The 14,189-nt window shown below is 46.3% G+C and overlaps 3 protein-coding genes across 6 annotated transcripts; 2 read left to right on the forward strand and 1 right to left on the reverse strand.

Moving 5' to 3' along the window:
- Positions 1–6: 6 nt before the first annotated feature.
- On the forward strand, positions 7–5,646 carry LOC119318535 (protein LUTEIN DEFICIENT 5, chloroplastic-like). Of its 2 annotated transcripts, XM_037593102.1 has the most exons (17): positions 7–265; positions 372–591; positions 692–763; positions 881–991; positions 1,078–1,269; positions 1,372–1,533; positions 1,617–1,712; positions 1,801–1,902; positions 2,047–2,079; positions 2,177–2,257; positions 2,331–2,413; positions 2,809–2,940; positions 3,986–4,046; positions 4,311–4,376; positions 4,445–4,683; positions 4,774–4,780; positions 5,271–5,646. In XM_037593102.1, the coding sequence occupies exons 1-15, from the start codon at positions 39–41 to the stop codon at positions 4,658–4,660; spliced, it is 1,854 nt and encodes a 617-aa protein (XP_037448999.1). In that variant the 5' UTR covers positions 7–38; the 3' UTR covers positions 4,661–4,683; positions 4,774–4,780; positions 5,271–5,646. The 2 variants fall into 2 exon arrangements, with proteins under 2 accessions (XP_037448999.1, XP_037448998.1); XM_037593101.1 differs by lacking the exon at positions 4,774–4,780 and having other exon boundaries at positions 4,445–4,703.
- Positions 5,234–6,807, reverse strand: LOC119318536 (magnesium transporter MgtE-like). 2 transcript variants are annotated; one of them, XM_037593104.1, is made up of 5 exons: positions 6,457–6,807; positions 6,071–6,247; positions 5,812–5,881; positions 5,659–5,730; positions 5,234–5,527 (listed from the first exon to the last, which is right to left on the reverse strand). In XM_037593104.1, exons 1-5 carry the CDS (start codon positions 6,730–6,732, stop codon positions 5,472–5,474), a joined length of 651 nt encoding a protein of 216 aa, XP_037449001.1. In that variant the 5' UTR covers positions 6,733–6,807; the 3' UTR covers positions 5,234–5,471. The 2 variants fall into 2 exon arrangements, with proteins under 2 accessions (XP_037449001.1, XP_037449000.1); XM_037593103.1 differs by having other exon boundaries at positions 6,071–6,250; positions 6,457–6,805.
- A 3,122-nt stretch (positions 6,808–9,929) lies between these two features.
- Positions 9,930–13,615, forward strand: LOC119318537. Of its 2 annotated transcripts, none has more exons than XM_037593106.1 (3): positions 9,930–11,675; positions 11,768–11,987; positions 13,032–13,615. In XM_037593106.1, exons 1-3 carry the CDS (start codon positions 10,080–10,082, stop codon positions 13,310–13,312), a joined length of 2,097 nt encoding a protein of 698 aa, XP_037449003.1. In that variant the 5' UTR covers positions 9,930–10,079; the 3' UTR covers positions 13,313–13,615. The 2 variants fall into 2 exon arrangements, with proteins under 2 accessions (XP_037449003.1, XP_037449004.1); XM_037593107.1 differs by having other exon boundaries at positions 11,768–11,944.
- The last annotated feature ends 574 nt before the right edge of the window (positions 13,616–14,189 follow it).

A 14,189-nucleotide genomic window follows, 5' to 3' on the forward strand; every position in this document is an offset into this window, starting at 1 on the left:
TGCCGCTGCACCCCTGCTGCGCCGCGGCGACGCCCGCCATGGCCACCACGGCCGGCAGCTGCAACGTGTCCTCCGCCCCGCCGCCCCGGTACCTCGGCTCCGGCCAGGGCCGGCTCCGCCTCGCTCCGGCCGCCAGCCGGCGTAACAGCCCGCTCCTCCGCTGCTCCGCGTCCGGCGGTGACGGGCCCGACAAGGTTCTTGAGAAGCGCCGGGCCGAGCTCACCGCCCGCATTTCCTCCGGCGAGTTCACCGCCCAGGGCCCCGGGTCAGTGCTCCCCGCCTAATTCCTCATCCTCTCCGCGCATTTCTTTCCCCTCGCGTAGCTCCGGTGCTGATTGGATTGGGCGCGGTGCTTGAATTGTTCTGTTCAGATGGCTCGCGCCCGTCGCGGCGAGGCTGGCCAAGCTGGGCCCGCCGGGGGAGCTCGCGGCCGGGCTGCTCACCAAGGTAGCGGGCGGCGAGCGCAGGGGCCCGGAGCTGCCGCAGGCGGTCGGGTCGCTGGCCTCCGTCGCCGGGGAGGCCTTCTTCCTGCCGCTCTACGACCTCTTCCTCACCTACGGCGGCGTCTTCCGCCTCAACTTCGGGCCCAAGGTGAGCGAGCCATCCATCGAATTGCCCACAAAATTTCAGTCTTCTGAACCCTGCCATGTTGCTAATGCTCCGCACCTTCTTTTTCATCTGCTTCCTCCAGTCTTTCCTCATCGTCTCTGATCCGGATGTAGCTAAGCATATCCTGAGGGACAACTCCAAGGCTTATTCCAAGGTTTGGTTCTGAATTTGGTCGTACTCATTTTCAAACAGTACAGAAATGTTTCAAAAGGCTTCAGAAATGAGTAGCATGATGTTTGATTCAGTCCTGGTTTGATAATGGTGGGTGCAGGGTATCCTTGCGGAGATACTGGAGTTTGTGATGGGCACAGGTCTGATCCCGGCTGATGGGGAGATCTGGCGTGTTCGACGGCGTGCCATTGTACCAGCATTACATCAGAAGGTTCTAGCTCTCTACTCACTATCAAGGTTCTGTGGGTATTGCTTTCTTTATAGTGTAACTTTACTCACCTGAATTATGCATGGCAGTATGTTACAGCAATGATAGGTCTCTTCGGAAATGCTTCAGACCGGCTTTGCCAGAAGCTGGACAAGGCGGCATCTGACGGGGAGGATGTGGAGATGGAATCTCTCTTCTCTCGACTAACACTGGATGTCATCGGGAAGGCAGTGTTCAATTATGATTTTGATTCATTATCTTACGATAATGGAATAGTTGAGGTTATTGCTCAGATTTTGTCGTATTCCTGAGTACATTATGAAATTTAATTTGCTTATGTTTTCTGTCAACTTTACTTATTCGGTTTGCTGGTTCATCATCAGGCTGTGTATGTAACATTACGGGAAGCGGAAATGCGGAGTACATCTCCTATTCCAACTTGGGAAATACCCATATGGAAAGACATCTCCCCTCGGCAGAGGAAGGTCAATGAAGCTCTCGCACTGATAAATAATATTCTTGATGAACTAATTGCTACTTGCAAGGTAAGCCTTCTCTTATACTTTGACATTAGTAAATAGTAATTATTGTGTTTAGAAAAATCATGACACTGGGACAATTACTGCAGAGGATGGTAGATGAAGAAGATTTGCAGTTTCATGAGGAATACATGAATGAGAAAGATCCTAGTATTCTTCATTTTCTATTGGCATCTGGAGATGATGTATGGGACATCTGCACTGACAAAGTCGTTTAGATATTTTAACCTGCTGATATTCACATTGCTCCATTGTTCAATCCATCTATCTTAGGTGTCCAGCAAGCAGCTCCGTGATGATCTGATGACAATGCTCATAGCTGGCCATGAGACCTCTGCAGCAGTCTTGACTTGGACATTTTATCTTCTGTCTAAGGTGTGATACTGCCAATAACTGAAAACCCAGTGCTATAGTAGTATAGCAATGTCACATGATAATGTGTCGTTCATCATTTTTATATTCATCAAGCCATCAATATTGGTACTTATTCTCACTGTGTTATCTATTGCTAACTTGCAGTATCCGAATGTAATGTCCAAGCTCCAAGCTGAGGTAGACTTAACTTTTATGCTCAATATGGGTTTCCATGGAGGTACACTTCTGAATCGTACAAATGCCAATTAACTTTTCTTTGCTCAATTATCCACAGGCTGATGCTGTTCTAGGAGATGGTTTACCAACACTTGATGATGTGAAGAAACTTAAATATACTACTCGAGTTATTAACGAAGTAAGTACCAAAAACTGTTGCCTTGCCACATAATGAGTTTCGTCGTTGAATGATAACATTACATTTATTGCAGTCTTTGAGACTATATCCACAGCCGCCAGTTTTAATTCGCCGCTCCCTTGAGGATGATATGCTAGGGGAGTACCCGATCGGCAAGTAAGCATTTTCCAGCAGAATTCCATCTGTTAAGTCACTAAAGAAAAGGCTAGCTTAGTCTCTAGTCAAGTGTCTACTCCTTTTGTCACAAAACCACCTTGATTACCATGGGAGTTCTACTCCTTTTGTCTTATTTGGGCTTTTCCACATCTTTTTCCCTTATTTAGATACCGTGTGAGTAACATTAGGGTGTTCCAGCATTTTCCCAGTCTTGTGCAAACTATTTACTCAACATGTTCTGTTTTCTGCTTGTACTTATGCTGTTGCTGGTAGCGAAGTTTGTTTAGTTGTTGCTGTTGGGTATTTGTATGTCTGATACTGTTTATTTATATTTAGCATTTCTATGGGAAGCTAAACTTTTCGTATTTCTGAAAATATATATTGCTCTTCTCTAGGGGAGAAGACATTTTTATATCCATCTGGAACCTTCATCGCTGCCCAAAGCATTGGGATGATGCGGATGTTTTCAATCCAGAAAGGTGGCCTTTGGACGGACCGAATCCAAATGAGACAAACCAAAAATTCAGGTTCCATCCCTATTACTGTAATAAAATGCTTTTTGGTAAACCATGTGTCACTCTAGTTAGTACTCCATCCATTCCTAAATATAAGTCTTTTTAGAGATTCCAATGAGGACTACATACGGATGTATATAGCTATATTTCTTCTTGTTTTAGAAAATGTATTTGGACAGTAGCATGGAATATAGTTAGGTGGATCTTATTGAGGGTGAACATGATGCAGAGATAAATGAGATGAATATTAAAATGCTACTCCAATGAGCAACAGGAAATCACACTTCTGATCAAACGAATCAGCAATTATTTTTCACCTTAAGATTTTACCAAAAGCAAGAAGCCGTCACACTTAACGTCCTCTGTTGCATTTTTTTATGACTGTTGTTCCTTTATGAGTGTCCCAGAAAAGATTCTTCCAGTAAACGTAGGATATTATAAAGAGAAATGTATTAGAAATTGTAACTTTTCATAGATTGGATATTACCTTAATGGGAGATACATTAATGGGGTTATATATATTGTTTAGTGTTACGGGTGATAAATTATAATGCTCAATGGGTACATTCTAAGAGTATGGACTATGTGGTATCTTCAGCTGCGATGAATTTAACAATTTGAAATATTACGGTGGGTTGGTGCAATGGCATATTGGTTGATAAAGAAGTGATGACTGTTGTTCCTTTATGGCATATTGGTGTGATGAATCTAACAAGTATCTACTAACCATATAGTAGATAAAAGTCGTCTTCTAAACATACCATTGAAACTCGAAATTAGTAATAGATAAATAAATATGCAATACAGTTACGTTCTTGTGTTTTTTAGGCCTTTGCTTCTCTGTGTCGCTATGTTCTGTTACATACATGAGCACCATTATAACGTTGTGATCCTAGTTGCCACTGTCAAACTCTTAGAGATCCATTGTGTGATTGTGGTTGCTTTCCTTCTTCAGAATAGTGGTGGCATCTGCTTGCTACACTGTTTAATTAATGCCTAACAAACCTGCTTTAAGTTATAACTCACTTGTATTCATAAAATCTTGCTGAATTTTCAGTTATTTGCCATTTGGTGGCGGGCCAAGGAAATGTGTAGGCGATATGTTTGCTACTTTTGAGGTAATCCATTTTGATTATTTAGGGTTTCAGCTGATAATATTGAAATAGCGTTTTGCCATTTCATGAATTTTGCTGGTAATTAGTAATTTGATTTGGTCGTATTAAGGCCTTCTTTCTTTCGGCTTCTTGGGATATGAGACATTTTTTTTGTGAAAACAAAGATTTGTTGCTATCCCAGCCTATGCGCTACGAGGATGCACTGCTCACAGTCATTTGTTCCTTGACTATTGGGAGAATCACTGACATTCTGCAATTTCTGTGCAGACTGTGGTGGCAACAGCAATGCTTGTCAAGCGATTTGATTTTCATATGGCTCCAGGAGCACCTCCGGTATGTTTCCCACCAGCTTTCTGATTCATCATAGCTGATAAAATATATTTATCATAGCTCTTTTGTAGGTCGAGATGACAACCGGAGCAACGATTCACACAACTAAGGGACTGAACATGACTGTTACTCGGAGGATAAAGCCACCTGTAATTCCAAACTTAGAGATGAAAATCGTTTCCGATTCAGAAGGAAGCACAAGTTCTACTGCGTCAGTGGCTGTTTCTGCTGCTAGTATTGCATCTGGAGAAGGTCAACAAGTAGAGGTGTCGACAAGTCAAGTGTGATTTATCATTTTTGATGCTCAGATTGCAATGAGATACATAATGAGTACGTTCTCATCTCAGTTATACTTGGAAATTTTAATAGTTATAGTTCCTTCACATTTGAATTGGCTATATTCTCTGGTATGGGCATTCATTGGCCTTTTCCCCTCCTTTCTCTTGCATTGTCCTACTGTAGTTTTCGTATGGCACACTTCATTTACCTGAAGTGCTCAAAGATGTTGGATGTCCAATAAATAAAGGCACTGTTTTTTCTTCAAAAAAATGAAGTGCTCAAAGGCATATAGTCCTCGGCTGTTGAGTGTCTAGGGCAAAGGAACTTCGTTTGCACTTCTTGTTGTTAATCATGAAATCATATATTTTATTTGTTAAATTATATCGTGCTATACATCTTTCGTGATAAAACTATTGTACTGCTTCTGGAAACCGTATGATATATCATCATTGTCCATGAACACACGTGGCTGCACGTAATTATATTTCATGATCAATTTATAGGCATGCCCTTTTTTAAGCATATTGCCTCCATTCCTCTTAAATATTACAATGAGTTTTTGTTTTTCTTGCCGTGGAATCTGGAAGTCATTGCTCATGGAAACATTTTCGTGTGCAGATACCAAACAGTACAGTACAGAGCAGAAGCTTCCTGGCGTGCTTCTTTACAAGGAAAAGCTCTCCTAAATGCTCCCAGGCTTATTTTTTGCGATACAGACTGCAAACACTTTTACAGACTATAGGATCTGCCTGCTACTCAAAGTACCGCGGACACACATATTTACAGATCCACAAGTACCGGGCATGGACTCCTGCATCTCTAAAACTTCAGCATGGCCTCCAACGCGCGAAGAACGTCATCGCGGGTAACTATACCTGTTAGCAGTGTTTAGAATATCCCGTTAAGCTTGAAACATACTCCAAACAATAGTCGATGTTAAGGGGATGATAGTAGTATTATATACAAGTCATTCGCTGCTGGTTTTGTCGCGTTTTCTGTTACTCACCTATTACTTGATTGTCCTGGTTTACTATCGGTAATCTGTGGATCTTCTTCCTGAGCATCAGAGCTGCGGCATCTGTTGGCATCACATGTGTGTACTGTTAATTAACTGGAAACAAATATGGAAAAAAAAATTATGAGTGGAAACAACAATTACCGGTCACTGTTTTATCGCATGATAGCGTGATTGCTGGAGATGTCATCACATCTGCAATCTTCGTCTTTGGCTGTTACAACAGATAGCAACTAGATTAGCAAACACAAGATGGTGGTGCTGAGTTAGCAACTTGTATATGTGGGTGTGGTTGTGTTTTCTTTTTCTGTCTGTTTTAGTTCTTCTGTCGGGCCTGAAAGGCGGCAAAGAGTTGTGTGTAAATAAAACAGATAAAGAGAGAAGGGGGAGGAGCTGAGCTGACCCCATGTGAAGCCCTCACGTGATCGCTCTTGACGACGACCCCGACACATCGGCGGGCACTGTCGACAACCGGGAGGCCTGACACGAGCTGGAAGTGGCCTTCAACCTCCACCAGCGCCTGCTCCGCTGTGACCATCAGCACGGGCGTCGACATGGCCTCACGCAGGAGAGGCCCCCGCTGCTGCAACCAGCCAACCGAGTACAAAGTCAAGCAAGGGGTCAAGAAGAAGAAGCATCATCAAGAGAGGAGATGACAGAGACTACAAGATCAGCAGGAAGAAGAAGCATCATCAAGAGAGGAGATGAAAGAGACTACAAGATCAGCAGGAAGAAGAAGCATCAAGAGAGGAGATGAGCAGAGACCACACGATCAGCAAGAAGAAGAACCTGATCGCCGGCATGGGATGGTTGTTGTTGCTGCTGCTGCTGCTGTGACTGGAGGTATGCGCGGAGGTCGTCGTAGCTGAGGAGGGAGAAGTTCTCGGGCCACTCCCCGGAGATGATGGCATCGGGGTTCTCGTCGAGCCCGAGCCGGAGCCCGCTCCCGTCCATGAACGTGGACGCCCGGCACTCAAAGGTCCCGCCACTGGCTCTACCTCTTCTGGCCTTACTCTTGGCCCCTTTGAACATGGAGCAGCTCTGCAAGGTATTGATGCACGCCATGGATGCTAGCTACTCTTCACTGCTTCCTTGTCTTGTGTTGTGGATGTTGTCTGACTGTGTTCTCTTGCAGATCCCAGCAGGAGGGCTCCATTTATAGCAAATGGAGCTGGAGGTGCACTCACTTGCTCCATGCCTATTGTCTGTCATTGAGCCGAGGTGGATGGGCTTGCTTGCTTGCATGGGAGGGAAGGGCTGGCCCACCAGCGAGTGAGCGACTGGTGCTGCTGAGATCCCACTTTGACTTGATGACTGATGAGTGTGCTGATAGATAAATATCTCTGAATGATCAGTGAGCTCAGTCAAGGTAGGTAGAATCATGGCAGTGAATTCCTTGGGAGAAAGAGTGGCAGAAGCTGGGTGGCCTGGGCCTGGGGTGGTAATTCATGGAGGCTGGGGTGACGGATCTGGATGTGCACCTAACTCACAAGTTGGATCTCAGCGTTTCTTGTCATCGCCCGGAATCTCTGGTCCTCGGATGTGGATTGACGTGGAGCCATGGACACGCGGTGCTTCCCGCCGGAGCGGGGCCTGGCGGCCGGCGTGGCGCACGGGGAGTGGCCGGCGGGATTCCCGTGGGGCCCGGTCACGTGGCGCCGGATAAGGATGGAGGAGTGCCGACCCTTCCCTCCGGTACGGCTGGCGGAGAGCCGGAGGTCGACGTTGCATGCCGTTTTCTTCCGCCAACTCCGGCCAGTGGGTTGGGTTGTCGCCGTGCGTGCCGGTTCTGCTGACCTGTCGGAGCCGGAAGGGACGATGAATGAGCCCACGGTTTCGCGTGGATCAATCTGGGGCGGACAACATGCGAGCGAGGAATAGAGGAACCAGCGCTCCAAAACGGGGCCGGAAGATCATGATGCTGCGCAGAATCTCCCGTTCATGGGAATTGGGAACGATGCAGAATCAGCACGAATCTTCTTCCTTCCTGTTGCACTGGTAAAGTGCCCGTGAATTGCAACAGATGCACATCATCAGAGTTATAACTTATATAAACATCCAACTCGCAAAAAAGCCATTTACATCTATCTATATCTGTACCAATATATAAAAAGCCCCTTTTAATCTATGTATTTTTCTTTGTTTTTGTACATCACATATGAAGATATATGTTCATGAAATTTTGTACATATATACTTACATTTATTTATTTCTCAGACTTTTTAAGATGTAGAAACTATATTTTCTCTGGAAAAAGAATACCAAGCTCCCTGGAGCCTAGTCACCATATGCACTTTTCACGTCTAGAATAACAAACACTGATAGGACACGATAGGGCTATTAATAAATATAAATATAGGTAATCACATCTTGATTTTTGTACAATTTGCTAAGGTTGGTCACAATGGGAAAAAACTTAGGAGTAACATCACACACTCCAATACAACTTTACTTATGCGGCACATATTTAATGAAGAGAGAGGTGCTTGTGGTAACTAGCTAAGTTACCGGAACATCACACACTCCAAGAAACAATGAGTCTATAACCTAATAAATACATCTTTGCATGATACTACATAGATGTTCCTACCCACTATGGAGGAAGAACATAGTCTAGGAAAGTGTGTAAGTTACTAGCTTATGTTCTTGCCCATTGTGACCAGCCTAATAGAACCTTTTTAATCATTTTTTGCTTCAACATGAAAGCATTTATTTCATTTCTAAAATATTAGCCTCCCTTTGAGCCATTTGATAGGATTTGAAGTAGGACGCCGCTAACTGCCACACGTGTGGCATATACGACATGCGCCCACACACCGTGTGTGGTGTGAGTAGGAGGCAGCCCACACGGGCTGTGTGTGGGCGGACACTGGAATTGCCCACACGTGTGAGCGCGGCTACTTCGTGCCACACGCCCAACAAGTATTACTCATCTTCACCCCGTGTGTGTGGCACGAAGCAAAAATGTTCACATGTCCTGACGCAGCTACGTTAGGTACCCCGCGGGATGACTATTTAGTTGCCATCCTGGTTGGCAGATGTAGTTATTCGGGATGACAAGTGTAGTTGTAAAAGCATGGCAACTCTATCTGTTTTGGTTAATTATAGTTGCCATGCCTAATTTATGGTAGTTGCCGCGTGTAATCAAACCATAGTCGCCGTGTGTGATTAACTACTTGCCACATATGGTCAAAACAGTAGTTGCCATGCGTGTTTACCTAGTTGCCACGTGTGGTCCAATCATAGTTGACATGTATTGTTAATCACAGTTGCCATGTGTGTTTATCTGGTTGCCACGTACGCGCAACTGCAGTTGCCGTGTAGCAAAGAATCACAGTTGTCATGTGTGTGTACCGAGTTGCCACGTTCGCGTAATTGCAGTTGCCGTGTAGCAAAGAATCACAGTTGCTGTGTGTGTACCGAGTTGCCACGTTCGCGTAACTGCAGTTGCCGTCCACAACATAGGAGTGTCGTGTGGACGAAAAGCAGTTCACCCACACGCGCATGACCTAGGTGGTGGCTGTGTAGGCAGAAACTAGTTCGCCCACACAACGTAGCTGGCAAACAGCGTGGTGCGGGCGTGTGGGCAAATTTTCCAACGCCCACACACCAGCCCCATCCTACGTGGCACAAAAAAATCAATCTTTTCGTGCCAAGATTCGTGCAAAAGGCACTGGACGACGATCCAGACGTGTGGGCGAGTTGAAGAACGCCCACACGTGTGGGCGTTAGACTTTTCGTTGAAGTATTGTCATCCTGACATTACTCCACATTTAACATGAACACATTTTTTTCACGTCCGGTCTAAGTCAAAACAATGAACCTATTTGATGAAAATTCAACTACTTAGTTGACATTCATGATGTCGCACCAGGCAATGAAATAGCCATACTTTAGATTGACCAATCTTTCATGAGCATCTTCTTTTACGGACTTGTCGTAGCCTCAACAAGGATCACGCTTGGAGAAAGGAGACGAGGAGGGGAAGGTATATGTGCTTCCGTCGCAGTCGGTCTTGGTTAAATTTATGGTCAAAGTTAAAGTACGGAAATAGAGAAAACACTATATTTCAGAACGAATGGAGTACTATATAGTACTTATCTAGCACTAGATACATCCATTTGAGCGACAAATAATTCCAGACATAACAAGTATTATTTTTCGTTTCCAAAGTTCATTCTAAAAAGCTTCCAGTTGACTAGAACAATTTATTTGAACAAAATAACCTAAAAAAAAACTGGGCTGATCTAAAACAATTTGGTTCGGCCCTAACAATTCCGGGGGTTTCTCTGGTCGCCATCAGCGCCGCCGCCGACCTCCTCGTCGTCGCCGGCCGTCACGATTCGCCTTACCGCACGCGCGCCCGATCCCTGAAATTCTCGACGGGGACAAACCGAAGTATCCTTCCGTCAATGGAAGCAGCAGCTCCGTCCGCCGCACTGAGGGTCTACGGGCCGAGCAACTTCAGGGACGACGAGCTCGTCTTCAACAGCGGGGAGATAGGGAGGCTACAGTCGGAGCTTCGCGCCAAGATCGAGAGCTGCTACGGGCGGGTGAGGCAGCTCCCCGGGGTCCTCGACGCCGGCTTCTGCTTCGGCCTCCTGGACCCCGTTTCCAACATCGTCGCCGGCGCCTCCATCGCCCGCGCCGCCGTCGAAGCCAAGGAGGAGGAGGAGGAGGAGGAGCGTTCTCTCCCGGGGGCGCGGCTGGGCGAGCCAGATCTGATCGGGGACATGAACCGGCGGTCGTTCCACGGCCTCGTCGACTTCCTGACCGCCCTCTTCCCGCACCTCACCAACGCCATGGCCATCTGGTACCACAACGAGGCCCGGCTGGATCCCCTCGTCGCCGCCCTCCTCATCGTCAAGCGCCGCGGCATGGAGCGGAGCTTCGGCTTCGCGTCCGACACCACCGCGGCCGCCGTCGAGACTGCCCTCAGATGCGCCGCGGCCTCCGCCCAGCACCCCAATCCCAGCCAGTTCGCGCTAGGGTGGAAGTTGCTTTCGCATTCCGATCTCAACAATGTCGCCGCCGTGCTGCCATCGTCGGCCAACTCCGATTACTCTGACGAGTCCTTTGCCGCTGCCATTGCCATGGTAGATGATGTTCTGCTCAAGAAACAGCCTCAGCCCACCTCAGTTTTAAGCCTGGAGAAATCATGGGAGCTTGCCTCTGCTCGCCTCCGCAACCTCGGTCCAGACCTGTCTCCCATCGTCTTAGAGAAGGTGTTTCTTGAGCGGGCAGCCGTCTGGCGTATGCTCCTCACCACCATCCATGGATACTATCTTCAGGCACTGGCCAGGCTGCCCAAGGACAAGCTGCAGTCTCACTACCACCAAAGCTTGCTTCAGGCCGGGCACTGCTACGGCCCGCTGGATCCTGTCGGCAACATCATCCTCAACACCATCTGGTATAGCCGAGCCTACCCTCCAGCGAAGAATGTCGAGATATCGGCGATCAGCACCAGAGGCCTTCTGCGGATCGCTGTCCGGTCCTTATATGGTCTTGTCTCCTTTCTCTGCACCCGGTGTGCCGCGACACACCTCACGCCTGATGAAGCAATTCGACGACTGCAGGCTGTCGCTGCTGATCTCCGACTCGCTGATCCCAACCTCCTCCTTGATGATGATAAGAACGATGATGATATGGTGGTATCTTCCACTGTCGAACAAGCCTACACTGCTGCGGCTGCAGCGGCTCGACACCCTGAGCCTCATCACCAGGTAGAGCTTCTCAGGCCATGTAATTCAGTGTTGCGGATGGCCTCCGACCGTCTCAAAGGTGATGCCATGCTCTCCCATGAGGATGCTGAGCACCTCTCTGAATCCTTGATGTATTCCTGCATGTTATTATCAGAACACCAGCAGCAGCCAGAAACAAAGATCAAGGTTCTAGACCGGTGGGCACACATAAGGGTGCAACATCGGATTAACAAGTTCTGGGACCAGCATGCTAGGCTCGTCGGAATGGCGAAATCTGCAATGGACTCATACAGCAATGAACTTGGGGTTGGTTTCCTTCTCTTTAAGACTTTGCTCTCTCTGCAAAACAATCCATGTTTCCAGTTAACCTTTCTTTTGTGTCTTACTGATGATTCAAGGTACCCAGTTACAAGCTCCATGTTATCTGCGGTGCCAATGAGTATGTTGATGGTCCTGTGTGCACAAGGCCTGGCAAAGGCTACTACCGTTGCTCCCACATCAACTTCCTTGCTGCCCAATCTGCTGCTACACCTCCGACGCTCTTCTTTGCTGAATGTGCCAATGATGGCACAGAGGTACGCTTGTGCTGCCCTGTGCGTGTGCTGCCTCCAGGCACTGGTATGTCGCTGTTTTGCCCTTGCTATTAATGTTCTCCACCAATCAGATATATAGTTCCCTTTCTTGTATCAAGCTGATAAGTTAGGCAGGTACGTACACTACGAGTAATGATTCATTCTGCGCCAGAGGCGGGAGAATCGTCCTGACAGATAACTGAACACAATGGATAATTACTGAAGTGAGTAGTTAGAAGTTGAAAAAAATCAAGAAAATGCCAAAAGGCAAGATGTCTTACCAAAAATAGTACCAACTCTGTTTCCACATGCCGGAGCCTCTGGAGGTTCAAAACAGAGCAAAGCAAATAATGGAATAACAGACGCTCAGTTCAGCGGTCAAGTTCAGTAATGGTAGATAATTATAAAAGGTGAAAACCAAGCTTTAGCACCCGAGCTCTTGCCCTGGTCCTATTTTTGACGGAAGAAAATAATCATGTTCATACATATTCATACTAGGTGATCCCATTGGGATCTGTAAGACAATGCCAGCTGAAAAATCTGAAGTATCCTTTCTTTCTGAAGACAGACTATCACTACTGCACCTTATGTGAACTTTGTTTCTAGAAGATCAATTTCTAGAAGAAAGCCACCGTCAAGCACTGTATTATGTACACACCATAGGTATTATAAGTCGTCATCCCTATAAAGTACTGTTATGTGTTGTGTGACACCACATGTTTTAGCTCATCCTCTGTACAGCATGAGGTTTCCGATTCAGTCACCAAGCAGCATAGGCTTCTTTATAAGATACCACCTTCAGAATACACCTTTAACAAGGTGTTCAATGAACTCTGCAAGTGTAAGTATATTTCAGTCTTATAGGACGACAATATTAGCAGCTCTATCATCATCCAATGAAAGCTGCTACCCACTCCCCAACCATCTATGCCGCTCACGGCTCGCCTCTTGCTCCCTGAGCGCCATGAATTATAAAGATTTTCTGACACAAACAGTGTAGAAAGGCTCTCTGTATAGGTAAATTTCTGTTCACTCTACCATCCAAAACTAACTATAAATAACATGATGTCTCTGTATGTTTGCATGGCAGAACAAGTCCGTTGCATGTACTGTGAGTACCATGGGTGTAGGATTGTACACCCAACAAGGGAGAGTTTCCGTGGGCGCGACATTGAGTTTGAGAAGATGCTGTGTGGAGTGTATTCACAGTCATTCACCAACAATGGGATCATCGCACACAGCCGCGAGGTAAGTGGCTGTGTTGGTGCTGTGGTTGACGACTGCATCTACGACGTCTACCGACTTGACGATACACCTATAAAGGCAGAGGACTTTGTACGCATGTCAGATGCTAATGTGGTGTTTGACTGATTGAAGAGCTCGTGCCATTTGCCAATGCAAGCAGCAAAGGTGAGCTGCATGCATGATGATGCCAGCCTTTGTATTTGCTTGCTAGCTAGAGAGACAGAGAAAATTAACCACCACTTCAGTTAGTGCCATGCGAAATGCTGCTTGCGGTTCATCAAGGGATGCCTTGTGTTGTTTTTGTATCAGGTTCCCGCTTCTTTGCTGAGATGTTTTTTGTAGATGTATGGTTTCTGCATGCCAAAGTTTTTGACCTGTTGGTGTAATCAGAATAGATTGGTCCAAGAAAGTTGCATGGGTCCTTCTTTATACTATGATACGCACACCCGTGCGTATTCGAGAAAAGAAAAGATGCGTGGGTCTTTTGCTGTCATGCAAAAATTACTCACTGGCTATATACTGATATACTTCCTCCGTAACTTAATATATGACTTTTTTTGACACTGTCATACTGTAAAAAAACGTCGTGTATTAAATTATGGAGGGAGTACGTGCTTTATGTTCATCTGCAGTGTTACTATGCAGTCTAATTCGAGTGTCGGGGAGAAGTTGCAATTTCTTGTCAAGGTAAAGAAACAAAAAGCAGAGAAAGTTCATGTCTCAAGTTTGGTGTCTAGCTGGTGCGCTCGCTTAAGCTCTTGTGAGCCAGAAGACCTATTAGGCAAGTCCTTGCGAAATAATTTTGATAGAGAGAAAAAGTGGCACGCCGCCGTCTTTAGAGAAGAGAAGCATGAGCGGGTGACCTGATCTTTACAGCGTAGGATTGATGAATGAAGGGATAATTGTCGCTCCCTCTTCATGGTGTAGGATCGATGAATGGAGGGATTACTATCGCCCCCTCTTCACGACGTAGGATCCAGTGGCGGAGCTATGTGTATTACTG

This window comes from Triticum dicoccoides, chromosome 6A (genome assembly GCF_002162155.2).
Source record: "Triticum dicoccoides isolate Atlit2015 ecotype Zavitan chromosome 6A, WEW_v2.0, whole genome shotgun sequence".
In the NCBI taxonomy this organism is placed as follows: domain Eukaryota; kingdom Viridiplantae; phylum Streptophyta; class Magnoliopsida; order Poales; family Poaceae; genus Triticum; species Triticum dicoccoides.